Source organism: Oreochromis aureus, linkage group 7 (assembly GCF_013358895.1).
Source record: "Oreochromis aureus strain Israel breed Guangdong linkage group 7, ZZ_aureus, whole genome shotgun sequence".
Lineage (NCBI taxonomy): Eukaryota > Metazoa > Chordata > Actinopteri > Cichliformes > Cichlidae > Oreochromis > Oreochromis aureus.
The window spans coordinates 39,128,670-39,156,115 of record NC_052948.1 but is presented as its reverse complement, the minus strand read 5'-3'; the positions used below and the strand labels follow the sequence as shown (position 1 = coordinate 39,156,115).

The following is a 27,446-nucleotide window of genomic DNA, read 5'->3' as shown; positions in this document are numbered from 1 at the left end:
AATGAGATGAATTCAGAAACTTCAAGCTGAAGCGTACCAGCCAATAAAGACTTCACATTTCCAGGTTCCATTTGGCATCCAGCAGTCGGACTTTTAATGAATTTATGAACAACACACTTTGTGTTTTATTGTTTAATTATATTGACATGATATTTTAAGCACAGCATCAGTTGCAGGTGAAATTCTCTGTGATAGCTCTTTATAGCAGCTGGCTTTGTTTTACAATGGCTCATTTAAGGTCTTTACAACTAGAGCCCCACTGATATATCAGCTAATATTTGCTATTTGTCGATAAATTGATATGTGCATAAAAGATCCTTTGTCGGTGTTGCATCTTTGTAACAGCTGGTTTAGGGTTTCTATAACAGCAAGTTTAGGGTTTCACAATAGCCATTTCGCTTTAGGGTCTGTACAACAGTTTGTTTGGACTATTTACAACAACTGATTTAAGGTCCTTAAAACAGCTGACAGTACCAGCTGTGTGACCCTCTCTCTTTCAGTGACTGCCTTATAACCTTGACCTGCTCCCACGTTGCTTTCAAAAGATGTCTTTAAGTCTTTACGCCAGACAATTCTTTGTTTTGTCTGTCTGTACTGTGCTTAAACAAATTTGACGTTGTTTGCATTTGATTAAATATAGCAGTGAGCGTAGCTGTGGTAGATGGAGCTAAACAGAATATTTTGTAATATAATATTCAAGCACAATGCAAATATGTTTTTTAACCAATGTGTTGTTTGAATTTGATTGAATATGCCATTTGCTCATTTGCAACGGCAACTCAAACTTGCAGCCCAATATGAAAATTTTGGCACACTGGCTATACCAATAATCACATCTCAGATTTTATTCTTCAGGGTAAAATGATTGATTTGCAAAGTTTGTACAGTTAGAGTTTTCTGACTCTGATATAGTGTATATATACGAGCAAACCTCACAGAAGCAAGTAAGACAGCGATTGGAAAATGTTTACAGGCTAAATCTTTTTAGATCAGGCTTAATGCTATGCAGACTTTTTGGGGATTATTTCAAGGACACAAACAGCCTTAGTTGTTTGTGTGCTTATACACTGTTATACGGTGCTCCAATAGGCGTGTTAGTAAATATTAGTGCCTTCACTTTGAGAAAACACAGCCTAATAATCGTTTTGAACCAAGAGCCTAATAAATATGTTGTTTGCTACCAGTTCAGAAGGCAAATATGTCCAGGTCTCATAATCAAGTGGTGAGATAATTTAAAAATCTGGCTGCCATCCTCAAAAGCATTTCTTTCTCTTGCCTTTGGCACAAAGGAAAAATGCAATCCACATTTCCACTCACCGTTGTTCTCCTGGATGTGTTTGTCCCTGACCGCAATAAGAATTTGCAAAGCTGAATAGATTTTCTGCAAGATTTCATAGTAAGATATCAAATTAAAATACTGATGATCTGATTCCTATTAATTTAAAATATATTTTTAAACAGTTCTTTCATAGATTTAATAAAGCTGCAAAGGTAATTTAGATTTAATTTTGTTATCAAAGCGACATAACCTTTGCTTCAAGCGCTTTTTACTCCATATCTTTGAATAGAAACAATTATGCTCATTTCTACCTCTATATTCTTGTTCCAACACTATAAGCAAGTACTTTTTGTACAAGTCACAATTTTGAAATGACCTCTATGTATCCTGTACTTACCTGTTTTTTGTTTTTTGGTTTTTTTTTGTTATTCTCCCCATTCCTTTAATTGATTAGCCCCTCAAAGGTCTTCTTCCCCAAAAGTTCTGATTCGCTGGCCCTTGCCTGGCTTCCATAAACAGAACCAGGGCTTGAGATTACCATATAAGGAAATATGCCCTGGTCTGATGTTAGTTTTGGCACAGGACTTGAAAATATATTGTAAATCAAGAGAGATGCCTGAAGCTTGAGCTTTTAATTTACAGGGATTAGTTTTACATAAGCTTACCAAATGATTATGAGCATTCACCACTCTAACAGTGTATATTGCTGAAAAAGAGCTTCCCTTTTGAACTGTTACAAGTCAAGACCAGAGCATGTTTTTGGATAAACCCACCAGTCCACCACATGCAGTAAAACTGCATCTATAGTGACAGAGAAGATTTGGTTTGCAGTCCAAACTGCACAGTTACAACCAAACCGAGGCATGTAAACAAAAATCACATGGTCTAGCTTTCTTGTTTGTTGGACAGAGTTTTAGTAGCCTGTCATCCTGCCAGGCTGAAGATTTAGCAGCTCTGATTTGACTGTAAATTCAGCTCAGTGAGATGGACGCTCTGTCCTCGTCTCTTGTATTCAGACATCTTAAGTAAGAAATTAATCTCTCATTACTCGACTGGCATATTTTCAAGTTCAAGGTTAAGAGAAAATCTCATTGACATGAGGATATTTCAGATCCTGAGGCAGCCATGCTGAAGACGATGGCTTCCAGTGATTCCAATGACAGTTCCATATATGGGTTATTTTTATTCTTTCCACTGCTTCTTTGTTCGCGTGGATACACCACGGCGGATGGATCCGCATGTTTGATTTTGCACAGGTTTTTCTTACGCCTCATGCCCTTCCTGACGGAAATCTCCCAGGGATTTGTGTCTCTTCCCGGTCTCGAAATGGGAATCGTTCATGCGTTAGCTGAATGTGTTAACCACAACACCATGAGTATGCATTAATGCATTAATGAACCACAATGATCTATTTGATAAAAACAATGTGATTGTATCCATGCATGCATGGAATTGTGAGGATCCTTATCCATGCATTTTAATTTATGGAATCCATGGAGCCTGATGGGTGGAGACAGCTTTTCCGGTTAAAATGTCTCTTAACCATCCAGCTAAGGCTGTTGTCGATTTATTTTTCTATCATTTGAAGATAATAGAAAATCATTTACTTTAGGAAATGTCAAAAAAGTGAGCATTGCCGTCACAATTCCACTGAAGTGGCATCTTTAAAGAGACTATTTTTTACTTTTATCTATTTGAACAATCCTTGTTTTTGAGAAAATAATTGGTATTTTTCCTAGATGAATGATTTAGAAATTGCAGTTTATTATTTTTTTCCCCTCCCTCTTAATTAATATTTTCAGAACCACAGTCATCATGTAATTTGGTGCTCCATGCATTTATTCAGATCATATTGTTCAACTTCCCAGTTATCACTGTGTGGCCCGCTGTGACGGAGCAGAAGAAAGACTTCCTTATCTTCACTATATGACGTGCATTTTGAGCAGACAAAAGCAAAAAATGTTCTTAAAGAAAGGCTTTCACTGTGAAGCATTTCCAAGAGAACTCTGTGCAACAAGAGGCTGCTCGATTATAGCAAAACTCTGAATCATTAGATTAACTAATATCGACACCAAAATCATTAAACAGGACTGCTTCTTGGCTTTGGGTTAATCATGCATCGTATTTCTTGTTCGTCATCCGACTCCTCGGACCCAAAGGTTTTCAAATAGCTGAATTGGTTTGACCTTTCCGTTTTTGACTCAAGCTGTTTTGAACCTGCAAACAGCTTTGTAGGGGGCGAGACCTTTAGGGAGGGATGAAGGTGCCACACTTGAAGGGAAGGGAGTACACTGGAATTATAGCACAAAATGACAAGAGAATGATTGCAAAATGGCATTACCCTATTATCGTCTTGGAAGTTAAATAGCATATGTTTTAAGTAGTACCTCCCACTTTTATTCTTCTTTTAAATGTGTAAGCTGTATTCTTTTTTTCACATTAAAGAAACAAAGAAATCATTCACATTTACACATTTTAAAACCACTTTAGTTGAGACGGGCTGAGAAGGAGATATCTCTGTGCTCATTTTTTTTGTAAAAGTTGTTTGCTGAATGGTCACAGGTATCGGAGGCATTCATAGGATAACTGTTGCAAATCTAACATTGTCCTGAAAACCAATCTGGCATTTAAAAAAAGGATTTGGGTCGTTCAGAGTGGGCTTTTGCAGGTATTACAGTACAACTATGTCCACTGGAGACTGAACTCAAAATTAGATGCTGACAGTTGTGAATGAATTACAAGCAGCACAGACCGTATTGCAAGATGCATGAGCATTTCAGGCTGTGAATGTGAGATTGCGTCGCTGTATGGTTGTGCATCAGGCTGTCGTTTCTCTCTCTGGCAGAGTATGGGCACATCTTTATTCGCTCGCTGTTGGATATCACTATCAGCGTCTGTGCGCGTGTGTACGCTCGCTTGTGTATGTGTGGGATTGGCGCAGAGTTAAATCATGTTTTTGTTGAGGGGTGAGTGGGTGAATAAGGTCTGCGTCAGTGCTGGGGCAGAAAGAGAGAGAGAGAGAGCACGTGCACGTATGTACCAAGATGCCTGCTTCTCTCTTCTTCTTCTGTGCCGGCTGTAAGCTGGGTGGTTTCAAGTGTACACAAGTGTACAAAGGGCTTGTGCGCTGGGAACTGCTCAACACTCACAATAGTGGGAAGTGTGGTGGAGAGGAAGTCAGTAAGAGTATTGACATTAGCACCCTCAAAAGGGCTCATTTAAAAAGCGCAAGCAGAGTTTGTTATTCAGCTCATACCTGTTCGGTAGTCTCATGCCTCTAGCCTCGCCTTGCTTTGTTCCTTTCCTTTCCTTTCCTTTCCTTTCCTTTCCTTTCCTTTCCTTTCCTTTCCTTTCCCCACATTTCCAGCTCTCTTGTTTTGTTTTGCTCTTCCTCCCCTCTTTTCGTCCTCTACCTCTCCCATCCTCTCCGACTCTAAGCCCCCCCCATCCCATGGTTCCCTCTCCTCGTCTCTCCTGTCCCCTCCTCTCTTCGCCTCTCCTCTCTCATCTTGTTCTCCGCTGCATCGCTCAGTCAGTTGGAGAGGCAAGAGTCTCTCTACTCGCACTGCCTGCCCGCCTCGTCGCTGTTGCTGCTGCTGCCTCGATTAGCCGTAGCCTCTCTTCTCTCCCTTTTCATTTCATTTTTTAAACTTATATTCTCATCTTAATCACAGCCTTCCCTTCCTCATCCGTGGAAGTGTGATGTGTTTTGTTGCCGGTCACGTAGCTGTTAAGTCCGCTGCTTCTCTCTGGTGGTGTGTTGTAGTGTAGCTTTTGCTTGCTTTTGTTGTGGCATGTCTGTTTACATCAGCAGCATGGCTCGCAGGGCAGGGGCAGCCAGGGGCAGCCGAGGGAGCAGCACTAGCAACAGAGGAGGAGCAGCTGGGGAAGGAGGAGAGAAATGTGAAATGGGACTGGCAGGAGCACTGCCAGGAGACACAACCGCCGGAGGTGGAACGGGAGGGATAGCTGAGGATCAAGTGGTAGAGAAAGGAGGAGGTCCAGGAAGAGCGGTGTATGGAGAAGGATGTGGTTCAACAGTAGCAGCGGGAGGAGCAGGAGGTGGACTGGGAGGAAGTGTGTGTCGGGGAGTTTGTATGTCAGTCCAGGAGCTCAGCTACTGTCTCTGTCTGCCCTGTTGTTGTACAGTGTTACTGCAGCATGGAGCCGACCCCAACATCCGCAACACCGACGGCAAGTCCGCTCTGGACCTGGCTGAACCCTCCGCCAAGGCCGTGCTCACAGGTCAGTTTCCTGTCTGTCCTTTAAACACTGCGTACACTCAGAACAGCAAATATGTGTTTCTTTCTGTCACGGTGTATGTTCTTGTGCAGGCAGCTTGTGTGTACTGCTGTTAGTTTCTTGTGTGCCTTCCCAGCGCTCTTCTACTCCTGTCTTCACGCTAAGTGTGCCCACAACTTTCATTTCCTCTCTTTCCCAAGGTTTCAGGCAGCATCACCTTTTTTCTGCCTTATCTGTCACATTCTCATTTTACAAGGCTGCGCTGCTCTTGTGCTCAGTATGGACTGCACACCCATTGGTTACTACATCCCATTTTCTTTGTTTTGCTTCTCTCCAAGGCTGGAGTTTGTGGTTAGCGAGGTCGTGTCTCTGCTTTCTTTGTTGTTCTCTCTTTTTTATTTTCTCCGTTGAGTCCTTTTGGCTGAGGCTGCACTCATTGATCAGTCACTCAATAAACCACTGTTGAATTGTGTTGAATTTTTTTTTGCTCGCTTGCCTTTCTCTCTGTAGTTCTCTATTTTTCCTTCTTTCCTTGCCTTTATTCACAGCATTATATCGTGAACAGCAGCAAATTGATAAGAACTTTGCACTCCAGGTCCACATGTATTAGCCGCTGCAACGCCCTAATGTGTGCGAGGATAAGCATTGATCATCATTTCCTACGTGGCTTGATGTGAGATTTTGATTTTTAGACTGAAATCACAAGAAACTAATAGCTAACGTTCAAATTGTTTCGACTTTTCCCTCTTTTATGTGTTAAATAATTTCCTTACAGTAAGGCAGTAGAAACAGGTTTTGACGTCCTCCAAACAAAAAAAGGGGGAAAAAAAAGCTTGCAGTGCATTTGTGACCAAAAAAACTTTGCTGTGAAACTCAAGCTAATTATTGGTTATTTCATTGTTATAAGCTCATAAAAGCAGCAGGACTCATTACACCTATTCAGTGGTAGAGGAACCACTGGGACATAGTTACAGCTTTTTAATGAGGAGCTTATGAAAAATATATGTCTTTAATAAATAGTTAAAACCCCTTTTTTTATTATTTTATCTCACTTTTTTTTCTTTTCTTTTTTTTTTTTTACATCTTTCCTTTCATTATCATCACTTCTTGGGTTTGCATATGTGTTATTTTGACGATCAGAGAGCGCTTGTTTCACAGCGATCACTCAGATCGCAAAGGTTGAAAGACTGCGGGTTCGTAAGGATCCGAATCAGTCGTGTTTTGGTTCGCTGTAGTCTTAAGTAAGTAGACTTTTATATTCTCTTACTTTCGCTCTCTCTGGGTATTGATGTTGACTCTAAATCAGCACCCGCTTCTGTGTTTACACTGAATTTCATCACCGTGCTGGTCCTCGCTGGTAAATGAGATGAACCTGGAGATACTACAGCGAGGAGCAGTGCGGTGTCAAAACACGACGCTCTACAGTATATGTGATAGAAAATGTTTACCAAACATTGCAGACTTAATTAAGTGTGCGTATACTTTATGTAATGACTCGAGGAGGCTAATAATGTAAACAACAAACCGACTGAGACCTGCTTACAAATTGGGAGTATAGTAGTGCAGCTTACACTGCGCACTCGCACAGAAGCTCACAGGAAAAGATTATTTAAAAAAAAAAAAAAGTTCTTCTCTGTTGCGAACTCCTTTAATTAGAATAACAAACCTCGTTAGCTGTGAGGCTGTGAGTTGCTTAGAACAAGGGATGTCAAGCAAAGATCTTGCATGTGGTATTTACAAGTAACATGAATATCGTTATTGTGTGGTTATACATGCTGATTTGGCCCGTTTGCCAGCACAGTCAGCAGTTGCAGCAGGAGCAGCAGCAGTGGCTGTGACACAGGGCTCATGGAGGTAATTAAGGCACTTAAGCTACTTCTGCCCAGAGTCATAACTCGGTCAAGTCTGAACACGTTTTTATTTATTTTTTATTTTTTTAGGCTCAAGTGTGATTTACGCTTCCATGTGATAACAATATAACTGGAATTTAAAAAAAAAAAAAAAAAAAATCTGTAAATCTGCTTAAAAAATAAAAAAACAGAAGCTTGAATTATCCAGTTCGTCCGTGGCTGAACTGCAAACAGAAACTGCTCAAAGTTAATTTGCCATATTGCCAGAGTTATCGCGATGCTTGCGTTTAATCGGCACCAATTGCCCATCATCAAATTCAGTTTTATTGCATACACTGATTCAACTCATTACTTGAGGACATTCGGGCTGCATCCAATGTATCGATGAAACAGGACAGTATTCCACCAAAATCAGAACATCTGTGCAAGGCAAAAGCTGGAGCACGAACAAAAACGCTGCATGCCTCCTGACAGAGCAACACCTGGAGCTGACAAAAACTCAATGGAGAGCCACCTGAAATAGACGCAGAACAGTAATACCCGTGATTTATTTTTAACTCACTTTTTCATTTTAACGTCACATAACTCTGTTCAGTTTACAATCCAGTCGCCAAAGAAGTTGGTATGCTGAAGAAAATGTAAATCACAATAGAATGCAATGGTTTGCAAGTAATAGAAATTCTATATTTGTTTTAAATAAGAGTTCAAAGGCATTTTTTTTTTTTTTTTTAATGAAACTGACATTCATATTTTGATTTTGATGCCAGCTATGCTTATCAAGAGTTGGGACAGGGGGATGTTTTCCACTGTGTTGCATCATCCCTTCTTTTAGCAACTGTAAGGATTTTGGAACTGAGGAGACCAATTACTGCAGTTTTAGAAGCAGACGTTTTTCACATAGATGTTTGTAATGGGATTTTAGCTGCATAACAGTCTAGACTCTCCCAGGTCATATCTTTAAAATTTCATGACAGCCAAGTATTTACAATGGATAAGAGGTCTGGACTGCAGGTGGGCCTTTTTAATACAGAGCTATGCTTTGTAATATGCGCAGAATTTGCTTTGGCACTGTCTTGCTGAAGAAAGGTCCTCACTAAAAAGATGTCTGGATGGAAGAAAACTGGTGTGCATTCTCTGACCGCCTTGCACCCTTTTGCCTCCAGAACTGTGTGATTTCTTCATGGCGTAGATTCTCCGTAGCTGTTGATGTTGGAAACATTCCCTTAAGAGGTTTTGATCCGTATTGACATGATGACTGTCACACAGCCATCATGTCTTTCCACTTCCTGAAGGTGCTCTAGTGGATTGATATCTGGTGACTGTGCCAGTCATTTGACTCAGTGAACTTATAATCATGTTTTAGGAAATCAGTTTGAGATGATTTAAGCTTTGTGGCATGATGCGTTATCCGGCTGGAAGCAGCCATCAGAACATGGGTACACTTCACAGCAATACTCAATTAGGCTGTGGCATATTGAATAATGATTAGTTGGTACTAAGGGGCCTTAAGTGTGCCAAGAAACTACCACAGCAGTGCACCAACACCAGCATACTAAAACTCCAGGCAGGAAGGATCCATGCTGTTGTTTATAGCAAATTCTGACCCTATCGTCCAAAAGTGGCAGCCGAAACTAAGCCTCAACAGACCATGCAACTTTTCTTTTTCCAATCTTTTTTGAGCTTAAAGCTGAAAGCAGTCTGGCCATTCTGCTCTGGTATCAAAAAGACATTTTCACCTAGAAAAATGCCACCCATTAGATATTTTTTCTTTTTTGGACCATTCTCTGTAAACCATGGGGATGGTTGTGTGGGGAAATCCCAGTAGATCAGTAGACTCAGAGAAATACTCATACCAGCCAATCAGGCACCAATAACCATGTCATGTTCTACCCCAATCGGATGCTTGGTTTGAACTGAAGCAGGTCGTCTTGACCATGTCTACATGGCTAAATACATGAAGTTCCTGCCATGATTGTCTGATTAGATATTTGTGTGACATGACATGGTATGTCGGAAGGTAAAACTCCTATTAGGAAGTTGCTAAACAGATACAGATCTTGCATAGAGCTCAAAACATAAATTATGATGGACTACTTGTGACTCTTTTCAGGAGAGGCAGATGTGTGTTGTGACATTTCTGTGAAAAAGTCAATAGTAAAGTATTTACAAGGACAGCTAAACCTGTCAGTTTCAAAATGTGTCATTTTCAAAAATAATCTGCTGACGCATTCAGGAGAAAAAAAATATAGCTACCGGTGAAAATAGTTGATCACCGGCAGTCTGAGTCTCCACGCCACTGCGAGTTCCCTTCATCCTGCGGTGGTTTCCCGTGTTTTATTTGTGACTCGGCTCAAACAAATCACCACATCTTATTTGTACCGTGAATTATGTTTTTAATGGTAGACACTAATTACCCACGCTATCATCCTGTTACATTGTCTCTGCACGTCACGCCATCCTGGAAGGATTGTGCTGTTGTAATTACTGTAGGAAGTGATGCGTTTAATGGGATGCACTGACTGACAGTTTTAGTATTGAATATATGGTCTGGGTTTGGTAAAGGCTGCAGGAAAAAAAAATGAGCTAGGGGAGTAATTGTGAATGTATGTACTTGTGTTTTATATTTGTAGCCTGTGACGTGCTCTACAGTGATGGTATGGTCCTTTTTCCCTCGTCCTATGTATTGTGTGTCTTAGATTTAAAGGTTCTGCTCTATTCCACTTCTCTGCCGCAGGCCAGCACAGCTTTCAGTTTCAGTCTGCAGTGATGGAAGTTTATATTGACCCATAAATTAGCTATACTGCTCTGCCACATCCAATACGGTGCTCTTAGGAAAGAGAAAGTCTGTCCCCTGTTAGCTGGGGATGTGAAACGGAAAGGCAAAAAAAAATCTGTTGTTGTAATTTATTTATTTTAATGTGGGTTCAAACCCCTCACACTGTGTTGTCATTTTAAAAAGCAACTCTGTCAGATGATATTTGCGAATTAGTTTTGGGGTTTTTTTTGTTTATTGTTTGTGAAGTTCATCATGCAGTTTGTTTTCCTGATCAGGATGAACATCACAACAAGACGGGCCCGTGTGGACTGCCAGCTTTTTGTTCTGTTAATTTACTCAGGCGCTCCCCAGATGCTCTTTTTACACACACACAGCCAGGGAAATCTGCAGATTGCTGTTTCAGTCTGTTGCAAGCATCAGACACAACTACTCTCGTCACACCAGGGGGTAGACTCACATGGACAGCTTCACTTCCTACGTTTCTGACAAGTATTTGACGAATGAAGCCCTGGTGTTGTGCTTCTTGTTGGTTGCAGAAGTTCAGTTGTGTTAGACTCTTGTGCTCGACCACATGACATGTTTCACCTGTTAAAGCACGCTCTGATTGGTATGCACAGCCTGTCAGAATCAGCTCTAACAGTATCAGTTGCCCCAAAATAGGTAATTAGTTCTGATAGAGATGTAAATTCTTCAAAGGAAAGAAAAAAGCTGGAGGTAAATCTGTCCTCATTACTCTAAGATGCTTTTGTAGTATAAAAGCTTAGAGAGTAGCAAGTTAATTATATTCCTTATCAGGTTAGAAGGGAGAGCGCGCACAGATTTGCTGTGAGATTAGCCTGTTGCTAAATGGTCAGTGGCTCCTGAAGTTAATTTTAAACGGTGTTTGTTGCCTGGTTCGGCTGACTTGTTAGGCCTGATTCAAAGTCCTGCGTCATTTTGAAACATCCTGAAAAACACCAGATGGATTAGCATTTTGTGATCAAGCGAAGTAATTTTTAGTACAACCTCGAGGCACTGATCTCTATCAGAAGGTGAATGAGAATGTGACTTTTGGGCAGCCTATTAAATCAATTATGCACAAGTTCTGATGGACAGAGTATCTCACGTTGAAATCCTTTTGAAAGTGAGCTGTGGACTTCAAGATGAACCAGGATGAACCTTTGATGATTCACAGTGGACTGTGTATCACAAGTGTCAAATAACAGGATGTGGTGAATGCTAAAACATGAGTTTTTAGCCTATATATCCTCACTCTGGTTATTCCACATGTACCTGTCCTCAGCAAAGTTTCCTCTTATTCTGGAGGATCCTGAGATGGCCCCAAGCTAGATGATATATATAATCCTTCTAGCAGGTTTTGGTTCTACCCTGAAGTCTCCTCTGAGTGTGAAAAATCTCCAAAGGAGGCACTGTAGCTTAAACCAGCTGAACTCCTTTTAATACAAAGGAGCCAACCTCTTCACCCGATCTCTAAGGCTGAGGCGGGCCACAGAGCTCATTCTTCTAGTCTCTACCCAGAGCTCATGACCATATGTGAGGGTTGGAACGTAGATTGACTTTGTAAATCAAAAGCTCCGCAACGGCCCAGCGCAGTGCTTACATTACTGCTGATGCTGCACCTTTCTGCCTGTCCATCTCACACTTCATTTTACCATCACTTGTCCACAAGTTCCCAAGATCATTAAAACCTTTTGGCTTTACTGCTACTCTACCTGTCTTCATTATAAAAATAACTAAAGTGTTTTCAGTACCTCTCCAATAAGCTACTTTAGATCTACTCTGCGCTCACTGGAAAAGGGACTGACTTTTCTACTTCAATTCATTTGTGTGTTCAGTTGTAATTAACTTTTCAGACAAAGACAAAAAAGTTGCTTTAAAATATATTCAGAAAAGTACATCAGCCTAGCCCATATTAGGCTTTTTTAAGATAGTGTTTGCTGTTAGAACTGACATGTTGAAGTCGAGATGGGACTATTGCAGTTTTCTTTTTCCTCTCCATACACAAAATGTTTCTGCCCCTGTTGAGGTATTTCCCTTCTCCTTAAAGAAAATCACTACGGTTGCTTTATTTATTGAAAAAAATGCACTGTTTATTAAATGTCTATAAATATGAGGAAATTGTTTATACTTTTGGTTAAGGTATAAGCATGTTTCCTTGACTAGTCCCAATTTAATCCTATGATCACTTGCACAAGTTATTAGCGCCATGAGAAAAAAAAAAAAAAGACTAGCAGGGGGCTGTTCTGCTTATATTCAGAATGACTGCAGATATTATTTGGGAATGTTTCCAACATCAATAAACCATCAATAAACCAATAAAATGATTGATGACTGTTGATTATCCAGTACCTGAGTTAGGGTCTGATACCCATCCTGCCAGATCGTCCCACCATCAGCCATGTGATCAAACTCCCAAACTTTCCCTTGAGCATACTGCAAATGAGCAATTGAAAAAACCCCACACAGTAACGATGTGAAACATCTCAGCGGGGGTAACTTGGGATCACCAGGAGGCTTATTCTTTACATCCATCTTCCTTGTCATTGATGATTGATCTTTTTCTGACCAGGCAGTAGTGATTAGGACAGTTTCTCTCCATTGCTTTCTTTCTTTACCCATCAGATACTGCACTGTTTAATGAGCTTGCAAGTACACCCTGTACTCCATCCACCTCTCATCTGTACATCAGCCCTCCGTGTCGCTCTTTCTCTTTGACATGTCGTCTTTGTCCCTGTGCCCCCTGTTATGCCTCGTCCTTCTCGGGCTGTACACCAATCGGCCTCTTCATTTTTCTTTTTCTGACATTTGTCTTTTATTCTCTTCCTCCTCTTTACTTGAATTAGCTGACTCCACCTCATCCTCTTTAAATCTCTGACAGTAGCCTGTCCTTCGTAGGTGACAGTGTGCCACACACTTAACGCCACACTGGGGAAGGTAGTGATTGGAGACGGTAGCATGGATCAGAATCGTTCCAACCATCTCTAGTGAACTTGTGACCTTGTGCACAAGTGACCACTCACAGTCAGCTGCTGACTTCAAAGTGATGTTGATGCATCCAAACGGTTGAGGGTAATTTTAGAAATCACATCTATTGGGTTTGTGATACTTAAGGACGGGAATCGATAAGAATTTAGCGATTCTGAATCCATTATCGGTATCACTTACTGATTCGATTCCTTATCAGTGTCGTTATTGAGTCTCATTGAGGTCTCACTAGCTCTGCTTTGGGAGTCACCCGTACCTCTAAGAAAGCATATCAAAGATAAAACATGCAGAAAATTAATTGCATGCTGTGTTTTCAAATGTTTGTGCATGTTCCCTCTTTGTTGTGATCAGCGTTGGGGTCATTACTCAAAAAAATTGATGAATTACAAGTATTAACAGAACACTTTTCTTAAAAGTAATGCAGTATGTTGTTAAATTACTCCGAGGAGAAAGTAATTTGTTGCACTACTTATTACATTATGTTTGCATGTCTCTGTGAAATTATGTGAAAAGCATTGTCTCACAATTACCTTTTAAGAATATAAACCTATAGGCTACAGTCCCACACACCAACACAAATCCTTATCCTAATGAGAACACACAGATTATCTTAGTATTTAGATATGAACACAAAGCTGACAAAAAAGAAAAGATGAAAACCAGCACAAAAAACAATCACGACAGTGATTCTACTTTAGAAACATTAAACTGGGTAGCAACGGAGGCTGCAGCCCGACTACTCAGTTTGTTAACTGTAAGTTCAGGTTCTGGCTGCTGGGCTGGGGTCAGCATTCACTCAGCTTTAACATCACTCTAGGTTCTTGGCTAGCTTAGCATTACCATGAGCTAGCATGCTTGCAGAGAGCTGAAGTTGTCTTAGCAGCAAAATACAGTTTTATCTGTTCTGGACGGAGATTGCACTTTGTCATTGTGCTCTCGTCTCTTTGTGCAATAATAATAAAAGTAATTTCCATATCCACACAGCTATTTTTCTCCTTTGGCACACGAAATGAAATCGGCTAATTGTAGCAAAGGTGTAAAGGGAACAGATGAGTGGGATCGATAGGAATTGCAAGGAATTGAACTACTGGGAACTAATTGAGAACTGGTTCTCTCCAAGAACCGGTTCTCAACTCCCACCCTAGTGATACTAAAATGATTAACTGTCTGAATTTCCAAATTAGACGCCAGTTATTTGCAAGCCTTTGCTGATCATTCGATTGTAGTCAGTCTGAGATGGCTCATGATTGTTTGGGAGCAGGTGCGAGGCAGTTGCTTTGCGATCAAAACTGGTCACCCAGAGGTTGAGGGTGTTGCATGCTCAACCTCTGCAGTCCTATTTTTACTCTAATGTGAGTGAACCATGAGATCAGCTGCTGCTGCATCACAGACCTCGACCAGCCCTCCCCAAATAGCACTTCAGTTCAGGTCCTCATTGACAAAACACGAACATGAACTAATCATCAGTAGTGAGGCTGTTTGCACACTATCTGACATATCCTTTACAGACAAGGAGACTGATAAAAGCATACAGTTGGTTCAGGTAATTTCCATCCTGCTTTAGCGCCGTTTTGTTGTTGGGATTATGCTTTTGATTTTTTTCTGCATCTTTGTGATCAGCTCTCACGTCTTGAAGTAGGAAAGAAACTGTTCTAATATGTTTACTTATATGTTTGAAATATTGATTTAAAAAGGAAAACAAAACACTTATTTAAAAAGAGAAGCTTTATATTGTAGATACTTTTATTTCCACTAGGTGATAGATGAGTGACAGGTGTGTGGGTTGAACTTTGAGCCACTGAGGCGAAGGAGAACATGAGAAACATTGCATTTGTTAGTATTGAGAAATTTAATAGAAGTAACAACACAGCATGGTAACTGAAAAATTTAGCATATTTATTCCCCCATTTGTGCCAATGCTAGTAAATAAATAAATAAATAACTAAATGAAATTGCAAAGGATTATGTTAAAATATTTACTGTTACAATAGGTGGAAATGATTTCAACTTGTTACGATTCCATCTTTGACAATTTAGTAAATATGAAATTGATCTGACAATTGATAAATATCAGCTTCTGCCATTGTTAATCGTCACGTCACTGTCAATGATCAGTAAGGCTAATATTCACCAATTTGGCAGTTTTCTGGTCTGGAGCATTCATTTTGTGTTAAAACAATGTCAAGCCACCCATCAATCTCTAAACTATCTATCTAAATTTAAAATCTATAATCATACAGTGTAGAAATATTATTCACAAGTGAAACACATTTATGACATCACAGTGGACATCGCAATTCACCACAAGGTAAAATTGTAAATGCTTAGAGAAACTGAAGAGATGCATCTCAGATTTAACAAGCCTCAGTTTGCATGTTAAAGGTTAACGTTTATGAAAATACCATCTGAAAAGTGCTGAAAAGGTATGACTTGTTTGGGCAGATTTCAAATGGAAAGCAAAAACATGAAGCATGGCTCTGGTTTGCAAATTTGGTGAAAACCAAACAAGGATACCAGGACCTTTAAAAGAGCCTTGTGTGAATGAATGCCTACAAATCTCAAAAAACTGAAAGTGATATAAATAATGTATACTTTGTAAAGGTGGTTCTACAAGCTTCTGTATGTTGGGGTGTACTATTTTTCACAACTGTATATTTTTGAAAATAATTTCTGAAAATAATTAGAATTTTCAGAGCAACGAGATTGTCTGGTCATTTGTACTTGAAAGGTTGGATTCGTAATTTCAGGTTTCCACAATATGCTGTACATCAAACCCTGCCATCTAAAAGTGATAATGTGGGGGTACAGAGGGCTTTAAATGATGTGCTTTTTGATTTGTCCCTTTTTCCCTCCAACAAAGACTGTTTCTCTACTTTTGTCTGGATCTCTGGAGTTAAATAACCTTTCTCATTAAAAGTGCTTTATTAGGCTGTTGCAAAACACTTCCACGTCTTAAAAAGCCACTTGTGATGTAGAAGTTTGAAATGTCAGTCTGGGAGCATATAGCAAGGACAGTTTCAGAGAAAATAATAATTATTCCCCTTTGCGTGCATTATGGCTGCATAATAAAAAGGAGAGAGAAACGTTGGAAGGAATAAATGGAGACTGAAGAGAGACGAGAACAGAGAGAGTCCATTAGCTGCTATTAATTACCGCGGATTGGTATTCACAGACTTACTACTTCTGAACCTCCGAGAGATCAATTCTCTACTCTAGACCTCAGTCGGCACACACAAGTAAGAACAAGTAAAAACACACTTGCCTGTTCCTTTGACCTCTCTTATTTTAACTCTAATATGACTAATGTTTGCATACAAACCCCTCCCCCCTGTCAAGTGGCAGCATTTATTCCAGCATAAAGTTATTGAAGTGACACATCTTAAGTGAAGTAACACATTTTTTTTTTCTCCCTATGTTAAAGAACAGATGTGCGCTTTCTTTTTTTACGCTGCACTGTCACTTTGCGGTGTGCTTCAGGTTAAGTGCCCAGACAGCAGAGTAGCCATTTTGGGGAAAATTAGGTTTCAGATTATACAAGCTGTCCTTGTTTTTACAAAGTGTTTTATTATTTTTTTTCTTGCCTTATTCATAGGAAAATATTGAATCCCCTCCTTTTAATTGCCTTTCTGCGCTCATGACCTTGTCTGGGATGTGCCCAGCATGATCAGACTTGTTTCATATTTACATATTAGTGTGTGGGTGTAATGGAAAAAGCTAAAGTGTTAAATGAATGAAATTACTGCAGGTAATCTGAAGGAATGTGAACAAGTGGGCATTAGTTTCTATCTTGCTGACTTTCATGGTAAAGCTGCATTCACGCTGAATAAAACATGACAGCTTTCTCGCTTGCTGTCACATCTGTGCAGGAAAATTTCAATGTGAGCATTAGTGTATCAAGTACGATGCCTTTAAAAATGTGCGATCGTAACTTCAAACACGTAGCTTTTTGGTCTTTTCATGGATTTGATCAGGAGGAATAGACTGTAAATAACCGGGACGGGTTTCTTTGTTTTTTCTCTTTGATGCAAACGTCTAAATAGGCAACATACACACTTCCTGTTGCTCAGTATGGGTCAGAAAATCCAAGACAATGTCAGTGTGACCTTTTACTCTACTGCACTGCTGCCAGTAGACAGGCGTGAAGATCCAGGAGGAACAGGAGTTGGTTAGACAGTCTTTGAATAAGAGGCCTGAACTTGAAGTTTATTTTTATTAAATCCATATACCGGCAGAGACCAGAAGAAAACATTTCAAAGTGGGTAAATTGATAAATGATAAATGTGCCTCATTTTTTTCCCATTATCTTTCTCCGATGAATCGTATTACTTTTACTTGAGCCATGACCCAGTTTCTCCACAGCAAGTTGTCTGAAGCAATTTTGAACATTTTTCAGCTTGATTTTACCAAGTCAGATAAACAAAGCATCAGTCTTACTTTAGTAACTTGAGTATTTAAAGTTGGGCTCGCAGTTGAAGCTGAAGCTGAGGACTCAAACTAACATGAACTGAACTTTTTACCCTAAACGAGTTCAAGACCGGATTTTTATTGTCATATCATATTCGCACGATATATTGATACTTTACTATACCTTTTTATAGAAATAGTTTGATGTTGAGTGACATTAAGTCTTCCTTCAGTAAAGCTGTACCAGTGTTTGCATCATCTGTCACTGCACTCTCTACGAGCACAACCCCGCCCCTACTTTACCTCTCCCTATTCATCTCTGATCCACAAAGTTCTCCTGTAGTGTTGAAAGAGACATGGCACCGTTTGAACTGTGCAATAAAACAGAACGTAACCATTGCATGTGTAGCAACAGTTGACTAAGTTTGTTCAATTGTGGAAGCAAGATGGCAACAAAGAAGAAATTGCTCTTTTCAAACACGCAAAACTCAAATTGCTGGTCTATCACTGTCTGAATTTGAACTCGTCAGGTCATACCAACCCTTTATAGCACAAAAGTCGCACAATAAGTAATTGAGGCATTTGTAGCCAAGCAGCCGCTGTGTAGTTTGAGGTAAAAATACATCCATCCATTCGCTTCCGCTTATCCTTTTCAGGGTCGCGGGGGGCGCTGGAGCCTATCCCAGCTGTCGTAGGGCGAGAGGCGGGGTACACCCTGGACAGGTCGCCAGTCTGTCGCAGGGCCAACACACAGGGACAGACAACCATTCACACTCACATTCACTCGCACATTCACACAGTGACAATTTGGATTATCCAATTAACCTATCCCCACAAGCTGCATGTCTTTGGACGGTGTGAGGAAGCCGGAGTACCCGGAGGGAACCCACGCAAACACGGGGAGAACATGCAAACTCCACACAGAAAGACCCCGGCCTGATGGTGGAATTGAACTCAGGACCTTCTTGCTGTGCAGCAACAGTGCTAGCCACCGTGCTAATCTCTGTAGTCTCGTTGATGTGACAAAACTGTGGTGAGTTGTTGCAAAGAGCTGAGGGAAGACAGGCAAAGCAGCTTTAAATACACCATGCTCTTTATGTTTGTTAATGCTACATTATGTTTTGATAGTTCCCATCCATGGCAGTACAGAGTCCTGAAAAATAAAGTTTTCAAAGAACTAAATACTACACAACATGATTCCGTAGCTTCTAGAACCACCTTTGGCAATCATAACTTGAAGTAATCATTTTCTATGTGACACTTATCAGATTCTTACAGGTTTTTTCTTTAGAACTTTATTTGCACAGCTGTCTTAAGGTCCTGCCACAGCATTTTCAAGGAGGTTGAGGTTTGGACTTTGGTACATTGAAACACTGAAATAGAAAAGAATCGGTCTGTTATATTTGCAGCTGTGCTTGTGATCATTGTCCTGTTTCATGACCTAATTTGGGCTGAGCTTTAGCTATCAGATAGATGGTCAGATAGATTTGACTCTATAATACTTTGGTATCCAGAAGAGTTCTTGATAGATACCCAGGTACTGTGGGTGCAAAACAGGCACAAATCATCACCCCCTGCACCACCATGCTTGACAGTTGGTGTAAGTTCAGCTTTATAGAGGCGTTCACACTTATTGATCATCAGATAATCAAGTGCATTTGATTAGCAGCATCTGGCTGCTATTTACCCCCCTTAATTCCTATGGAAGCTGAAGGGGTTTTCAGTAGTTTTCGCTGGACTGCGTAGTCTTGAAAACTGTTTACATGACCATGTTTCTTAGCTTCTGACAGTGTGTCTAATGCTGTCAACTGCAATTGTATTGTATCTCATGAAATTGCAATTTAAAGAAACTGAAATGTCCCCAACTGAGTGAAAACGTTTAACCCAGTGAAATCATCCAACATCTGAATGAAATCTGCAGAATTGTTTAAAGTTTCCTGAAGAGTCCATTGGCCCCTTAGTGAGAAACCAGCAGTTAAGTTTGTGTCTGACCATTCAGCCAGAAAGTATAGAAATATGATTTCTGGTCCATATAATCCAGCTCTACATATTCCTACATTATTATACTTTAAACCAGTGTGACTGAGGCTTGGTTCTGATACAATGCAAAAGACTCCAAGGCCTTCTTGGATTGAACAAATGGAGAATCAAATCATTTTGAAGTTTCTTTTGGTCAGGAAAAAAAAAAACTTGTCATAGGTGGCTTTTCATCCCTGAGAAGGGGTTACAGGCCACAGTAAAAGCCCGCCACTGACAAAGAAACTGGCTGCAAGGCTATGCAGGATATATGAGAGGGACAGAAAAAAACGAATCCACCGAGAATAAAATGGCTTTGAGTCGTTTTTGCACGGTATCCCTGTCGTCGTGTCAGAGCTGGAACTGGTACTAATCTAATTTTTTTCGCTGCAAGACCAGTTTTTATCCCTTGGAATCAATTAGAGCTTGTGTCCATCCTGCCCTGCTTTTTTAAGTCGGCAGTGCTCAGCAGAAGCTTTGGGGAAGCATTCGTCCCTGCTCCTGCTGTTACTGTGTGACTGCGGAAGAAAATGCATTGTGTATTTCAACAGAAGCTGTGTATGTGTCTTGCTGGGAGCTGAGGGTGTGCTGTCAGCAAACATTTATACTCTGTTGTAAATAAAGTTAAAAAGAAACCTAGGAATGGTCCACGGTGGGTAGGCAGCACTAACATAGCAGAAAATTATCCAAAGCGCTCTCACCAGGACTGGCGGAAAATGATGAGAAAGCAAAGGAGTTGGGCTGTGAGATGGAGAGAATGGCAGTGAATGAAGGGGAGAAAAACACAGTATATGTTGTAGATAGAAAAGCAGTGGATAAATGTAGGAAGGGGAAACAAATATGAGTAAAGCACAAGAGGGAAGAAAAGAAAAAGATGAAGATGCTTTCCGGGTGAGGGTGACAGACGAACATAGAGATGAATTGATGTGACTTAAGTGAATGCAGAGGGACTGGAGAAGTGTGCGTTGTGTTAACGGCCTAATCATGAAGACAAAGAACTGCTGTGGCTGCTCTGAAAGCTTTGTCCTGCTAATGCACAAAGAAGCAAAGCCAAGCTTGCACCTGTGTGCACCTTCTGAGTGTGTACGTGAGAAAGAGAATTCCTGTGGCATGAGGGCAAAGTGTCTTGCTTTCCTACCCCCGTTATCAGTGACATGCTCATTGATTCCAATGATGTGTACTGTTCGATTGATGCCAGTGATGAATGGGCCTCAACCTTATTTACCCTCAGACTTTCTGTCTGAGGAAAGCAAACTTTAGGAGCACAACATGATTCCTTTTTGCTGTCTTCAAACCTTAAGAAGATTAAAAAACAAACAAACAAAAAAAACAATAAAATTACCTCATAAAAGAGGAAAAGCAAAGAGGCAGTATTTTTATGCTTTATATTGTGTGTATGTGTATGGGAGAGAGATAGGGAGAGATGCGCGTTCAAGGTTCACTCACCCCATTTGGGCCATTTTCCTACACTGAAATTGCCTTGTTTTCCACATGGCTGCACAGCTCCACAACACTGAGTAAGTTAGTGGAATGCAGCCGGCCACTCAGCAAGAGTAGACTGACAGAATTCGGTTAATGAACTAAAAAATAAAATAAAATAAGAAAAGTGTGTCCACACCAATCTGCTTCTCCTTGATTTATCAATCTTTTGCAGAAGCCCTAAACGGATATGTGAACTCAAACAAGTGTTGCTACTTAGACAATATCTCACTACCTCGTTTTATCCTCCAGGAGTTGTATTTTTTCACAAGTTTACAAGTAATTTCTTTTAATAATTTAGGAACACTAATAAAAAAAATGTTGTTTTTTTTTAACCTCAGGAAGGAACCTGTTGAAATATTTTGTAGAAAGGTCGTCTGGAGAAAAAAATTACTAATTAAAATTACAACTACATCTGTTAAACATGCCAGTAATATATTTTAGTAATGAACAGTGCTGAGCAGTCTGGGCCAGCTTGTGATGTCAGACTGATAAGGATCAGGTGCAGAAGAATGAGCTGACGGCATTCTGCTGTGTTTCCTCTGGGTTGTTGCGTGACTCTTGTTTGCGTGCCTCATTCACGGAATCTGCATTATGATCTAATCTATCTATATTCATTCGTCCTGAGCAAACTTTGTTGTTTACAGTTTTGTGCCTGTGCAGGAGGACGGTCCATGCTCGGGCCTCATTCTTGTCCTTTTATATCTTTTCAAAAGGCGGTGGAGAGAGTCCATGCTGAGGTGTTGCGGCTTTTTTAGTCAGGCTTATATTAACCGAAATGATCAAAATTTAGCTGCCTCTGAAAATAAGTTAGAAAAAGTCTATAATCGTCATTCAGCGGAGGGGTCCTTGAGCAATATTCCACTGACTGCCTTCCACCTTTTTGGATGTTACGTTTAAAAGAAAGGTTATAGGGCAGAAAAAAGCCAGCTCACCTAGAGAGGCAGCTGAATATATAGCTAACTATATAGTCATAAAGAACTTACCGATCAAAGACATGTTATTATTTAATAAATGCTTTAAGAATTGAAGTTTCCTTTGATAAACTTGATGTACATATTTCCTGTGTAGACTCTTCTGTAGGCCATTCTTTTCTATGGTTTTATTTTTTGAGCTCTTCTGCAGTTACAGTTGCCACATGAGTACGTATTGTGCATCAAACCATAATCTATATATATGAAGGCAATGCAGGGTGGTGTGACCTATCATTAATGTGTAATTGGCCACTTGTGGAACAAATGGAACCGATGCAGCACACATTTGCTAATACCTGTGGTTATTTTTAGTCTGCTCAAAGTATTTTTGATTTCTTTGTCTTCTATCTAACGTGTTGCTATCTGTGTATCATAAAACATACCAAACCAAATAAAGATAAACATACACTGATCAGCCACAACATTAGGACACTATTTTAGTGGTTTTACTTTTGTCTGTCCCCCTTGTACATATAGAATAGCTCTGACCTGCTGTGGCATGAACAAAAGACTGCTGGGAGGTCTCCCTAGTTGTTTAACAATGATGTTTGTTGCCAGACATAACAGTTGAGAATGCCAGGACTCTCATTCAGTGGCTGATCGGTGGGTTTTTAAATCTGCTACAGAACATTTCCTGCTGTTGTAGGAACAGTTATGTGAAAACCAAAATGAACACACCTTTGTTCACCAGAGTGATTGCAATAATCCCAGAATAACCTCAGTTAAAAGCACAGTTTATATAAGATGATCTAGCGTTGCCCACTCAAGGTCACAGGCAGATGCACGGCGATTTTCTGTCAAGATGAATTACGCCCGGGTTTATAGAGGTGTACACCAGCTAATACATCGAGATTCTCACTTTTACAAAACTCAGTGTAATAAAAGATGGTGAAGTGGGCGGCCAACAAACACAATTAATCCAGAGCGGCTCTCTTTGGTGCACAACGCGAAGCGATTAATCACACAGTGTAAGAGGCGAGTGTGTATGAAGAAAGCCGAGGCAGCCAGCAAAGTGCCCAAAAAAACATTCTTAGAAATTTCCGTTCATTTTTTTTGTTTGTTTTTTTGTTTTTTGATTGGTCTCAGAGTACACAGATCCACTTACAACCTCAGCAAGTGCGACCTTGCCGAGGATATAAGTGGATCGCTCGGCTCCTGACTCAAGCCTGTGTTGTTGTGGGGCAGCAGATAACTGCTTCTACAGTAAATGATATTTGATTTGAACACACTGACACACACAAGCAGACAGCTGGGCGCTGAAGCGACTCATGGTCCAGTCAGCATAGTCTGTGCTCATACAGCCATTTACTTAACACATACACACCTAGCATACAGGGTCTTTGCTAGATGGGCAAGATATATATATATATGTATTATATATAGTATTGTGACTGTTTGACATTGACTTGTATGACCCTGGACAGACACACAAACACACACACGCACAAGTGCATATACAGACATTCACACAAATGCGCATATGCAAAAAAAAGAGAGCCTGCTTTCAAGCACACAACAATTGGAATTCAAATGGTGATCGCTGGTGTCTACTGCACTCTGCCAAGGCACTGTCTGGCACACACACACACAGGCACACACACACACACACACACACAGACACACACATAATATCATCATTCAGGAGGCAGCTAGCCTGTCCTGAGCTTTAACATGTCCTTGTCTCTTCTGTTTGGAGTCAGCAGGATTGTCGACAACAAACACACACACACACACACACACACACACACACACACACACACACACACACACACACACACACACTCTCTCTTTCTCTCAGATGTTTTCATACATACTAAAGCACATCCTCCTCTTATATCACATAGTTGCCTGTCAGTTATTACTTGAAAATACGTCGAAGCATCCAAACACCACACTGTAATCTGAAGGAATATTCAGATTGTGACATTTTAAGTATTTTGCTGTCCCACTGACTCACTAGCACTTACCATGAGTGAGCAGTCGTAGTCCATTTTAAAAGCAGCCATCTGTTCATGTCCTATGCTGCTCTTTTTTTTCTTTTTTCATCCCAGTCGTGTTATTTTACCCTCGCAGAAAGGGGATGTTCAATCGCTCAACATGTTTGCATCTTTATAATTGATTAGAGAAGCATTCCAGTAGCTTCGCTTGTAGTAAAATTTGTGTTTTATTGATGAGTGATTTGATTGAGTGATTTGAGCCACTGTAATATACTTTTCTGGTCTTATATGAACTTCATTAACATCAAATTTTAATGTCTAGGATATCTTTCCTTTTATTAGTTGTGGCAGAACTTAAAATACCTCAAGTATCTGACCTTGTTTACCACTCCTGTGAAGTGGTCCCTCTGAGACCACTACCAGGCAACGTTAATGGACAGGTGTTGTGCAGGTTGTGCTCTTTATTCAGCAGAGTCCTTATCTGTAATGAATTTGCTTTACTGTCTGTCGTTGGACAAAGCTTGATGTATTGATTTTCTGGTGCACTGACTTTTGGTCTGCCAGATCCCGCTTTGTGTACACCGGATTAATTGTATCCAAAGCGTTTTAAAGTGCCACACACTGTCCCCTCTAAAAATATTCAGTCCAGCAACAGTTTAATGCTGAGAAAAGCCCTCAATACCCTTTAATTTTTTGTTTTCTTTTCCGTTATCTATCACAGTGCTAAAATTAAGCTATTTTCCGCATTTTACTTGAACAAGCCTCTGAAATCTGAATTAACTCCACTTGAGTGCCATCTGAATGCTGCTTCAGTGGAAGGAAACGGCTAAAGGAAGTCTGACCTCTTGTTCAAAGGACTTACCATTTGTCACTGTCCCAAATTGTCTTAAATTCACATGCTGACCCCAAAGTACTGCAAAATATGGCTTTCTTATTCTATAATTTTTTTTAAAAATGTATTTTTATTTTAAATGATTTTAAAACCATGAAACTTCCCGAGGACTTCCAAGTTTAAAATAGGTGGACTTTCTTGCCCACTTCTTTCAGTGGAAGAATGATATGAAAGCTGACCACCATCAAAAAGGAGTATGTGTCATTAGTCATGTTTTGAAGTGGTGCCTGAAGCCTAGAAGCAAAAAGGGAGCAGAACTAATAGCGAACCTTTTGTTGTCCTTACTTGATATCTGTGTGTGAGAGATGCTAATTAAAACTGCTGAGCCGCAGTTAGTTTAAATCACTATAGCTTTCAAAGCAGCTTTGAATCATCCTGTGGTTGAACGAGAAAGTGTATCTCATTTTGTCTGCATTTCAGCTGCTTTATTCCTGCACTGTGTGTGACAGCACGCTCAGCTAAACATAACCACACTGAATGTGTTTGCGTTCAGGTGTCAGTTTGGCTTAAATTGAATTAGGAGGCTGAGTCACTCCCTTCCTGTCACTAGTCATAACTCCAAATGTTGTTTTTATTTGAGACTTTTAAGTGAAAATAGCCGAGCATTTTAATGCAAAATGCAAGCCTCAGAGGTGAAAATAGTGGGAGTTGAATCAGTTACGTTTTTTTCTAATTATTATTTGCTTAAAAAACCCCACTGCAACACAGAGAGGTTAATGTCACTGGTGACCTCACCCACTGACACCCACTCATGAATATCAAAAAGCCTTGAGGCTTAAAAGCTTGATTTTAACTCAGTAAAGTTCAAAGTGCCATAACCCTTTGAACTCTGAAAGAAGTTTAAAATGTGACAAATTTATATGACAAGCAAAAGAAAAGGAAAAGCAAAATGCATTTATGTATTCACAGACAAGTGTTACAAAGGGCAAAGGCAATGAAATAATGGAAACAATACAAAATTAACAGCTAGAAAAGTGAGAACACTGGAATATCAAAGCAGAGGAGAATTTATTGGATAAGAACTGCAATAACAACAGGATATACACTCACCTGCCACTTTATTAGGTCCACCTCGCTAGTGTTTTTGCCTCCAGAAATGCCTAAATTCTTCTTGGCCTAGTTTCAACAAGCTGCTAGAAACATTCCTCAGAGAAGGTGGTGTCACACAGCTTCTGCAGATTTGATATGGAAGACGATCTATTTCACCACACAGATTGAGATCTGGTGACTGTGGAGGCCATTTGAGTCATTGTCATGTTCAACCAACCTGAGATGATTTAAGCAGGCATCAGGAGACCAGTAGCAGCGTGAACTGTTATAATGCAGGACGGATCCAAGCTTTTGCGTTTACACCAAATTCTGACCCAGCCATGCAAATATTGCCGCAGTTTAGTTTTGGTGAAGGTGTGTAACTTGTAATGTCAGTTTCCTGTTTTAGCTGACAGTAGTGGCACATGATGTGGTTGTGGTCTTCATAACTTGATTGTAACAAGTTGTTATTTGAGTTACCTTTGCCTTCCATTCAGGTCGATGCAGGAAAATCCTGGTATATCCTAGTATTAGTACTAGCATGCCACGTCAGTCTTTCTTGCTCATTTTGATCCTTGGTTTGAACTTCAGCAGGTCATCTTGACCATGAAAATATAGCAATAATAAAGAATTAAAAATGCTCAAAAATCAAATCAAATCTGGTACACCCATTGCCCCAAAATTAAAAGTTAAGCTGACTTTTAAGCAAATCCACATGGGCAGATCTGAGGGAAGCAGACAGAGAAATTCAAAGGTCATATACCACAGTCTGAAAGGTTTGATCACCCCAGGTACTTTTGCTTTTGTTTGGGACAGTGTACTTCACCTTAATCTGCAAGATGACGATTGAATGTGAAGGAGATCGGCAAGTGTGTAGAAGACAAGTCCCCTAGCAAAAAAACTCTATCCGTTAATGGAGTCTAATAAGAAAAAAAATACAAAAGTTGTGTGTGATGTTTATCACTAATCAGCTTTAAACTAAAAGTTCAATAATATAAATAATAGTAATAAAAATGATGATTAGAATAACATTATGCACCTGGGTTCAGGGATTGTGACTGTCAGGTGTGTAATAGAAGAATGAATCTGTCTCCGAACATAAATTGGTTCTGTACTACATCTTCTAATTTGGTTTCCCGATCTCTCTCTCTACATGTGTCTCCTTTCTCTTTGTATTCATATTTTTCTATTGTCCTTCCTGTCTGCGCCCCTCTCTGCCTCCCCCACCACCCGCTTCTTCTTCCTCTCACTGTTCCGCCTTAGCCCCCCTAACACCAATTATACTGTGTCAAATCCATGCATGTCAGTTTCCAGATCCCTAATCATCCCTTCTCTCTTTCATCTGCAAATCCTTTGTTCCTCCCTCCTCCCTCTTTTCCCTTCTCTGTAACCTTTCTTCTTTGCTCCTCGGCCTATACCCCACCCCTCCGTCTGCTCCATGTACACACAGCAAATCCTCCTCATCCTTTTTCCGGTTATCTCTATCACAGTTACCTCTCCATCTTCTTTTGATTATTTATTAATTTCCCATTTAAATTTTATACACTTTTCCTTTCTCTGTAGTCTCACTCAGAGAGGAACTT

General features: G+C 40.1%; 1 protein-coding gene across 2 annotated transcripts in view; it reads left to right on the top strand.

Moving 5' to 3' along the window:
* tnksa (tankyrase, TRF1-interacting ankyrin-related ADP-ribose polymerase a) overlaps positions 1-27,446 on the top strand; it is a 109,138-nt gene that overhangs the window by 6,777 nt on the left and 74,915 nt on the right. For both annotated transcript variants that reach the window (XR_005613788.1, XM_039614868.1), the window contains exon 4: positions 5,429-5,524. Coding sequence is in view for 1 of the 2 variants with exons in the window: in XM_039614868.1 (XP_039470802.1) it covers positions 5,429-5,524 (96 nt within the window). In the remaining variant the exon portion in view is untranslated. The remainder of the gene's footprint in view (positions 1-5,428; positions 5,525-27,446) is intronic.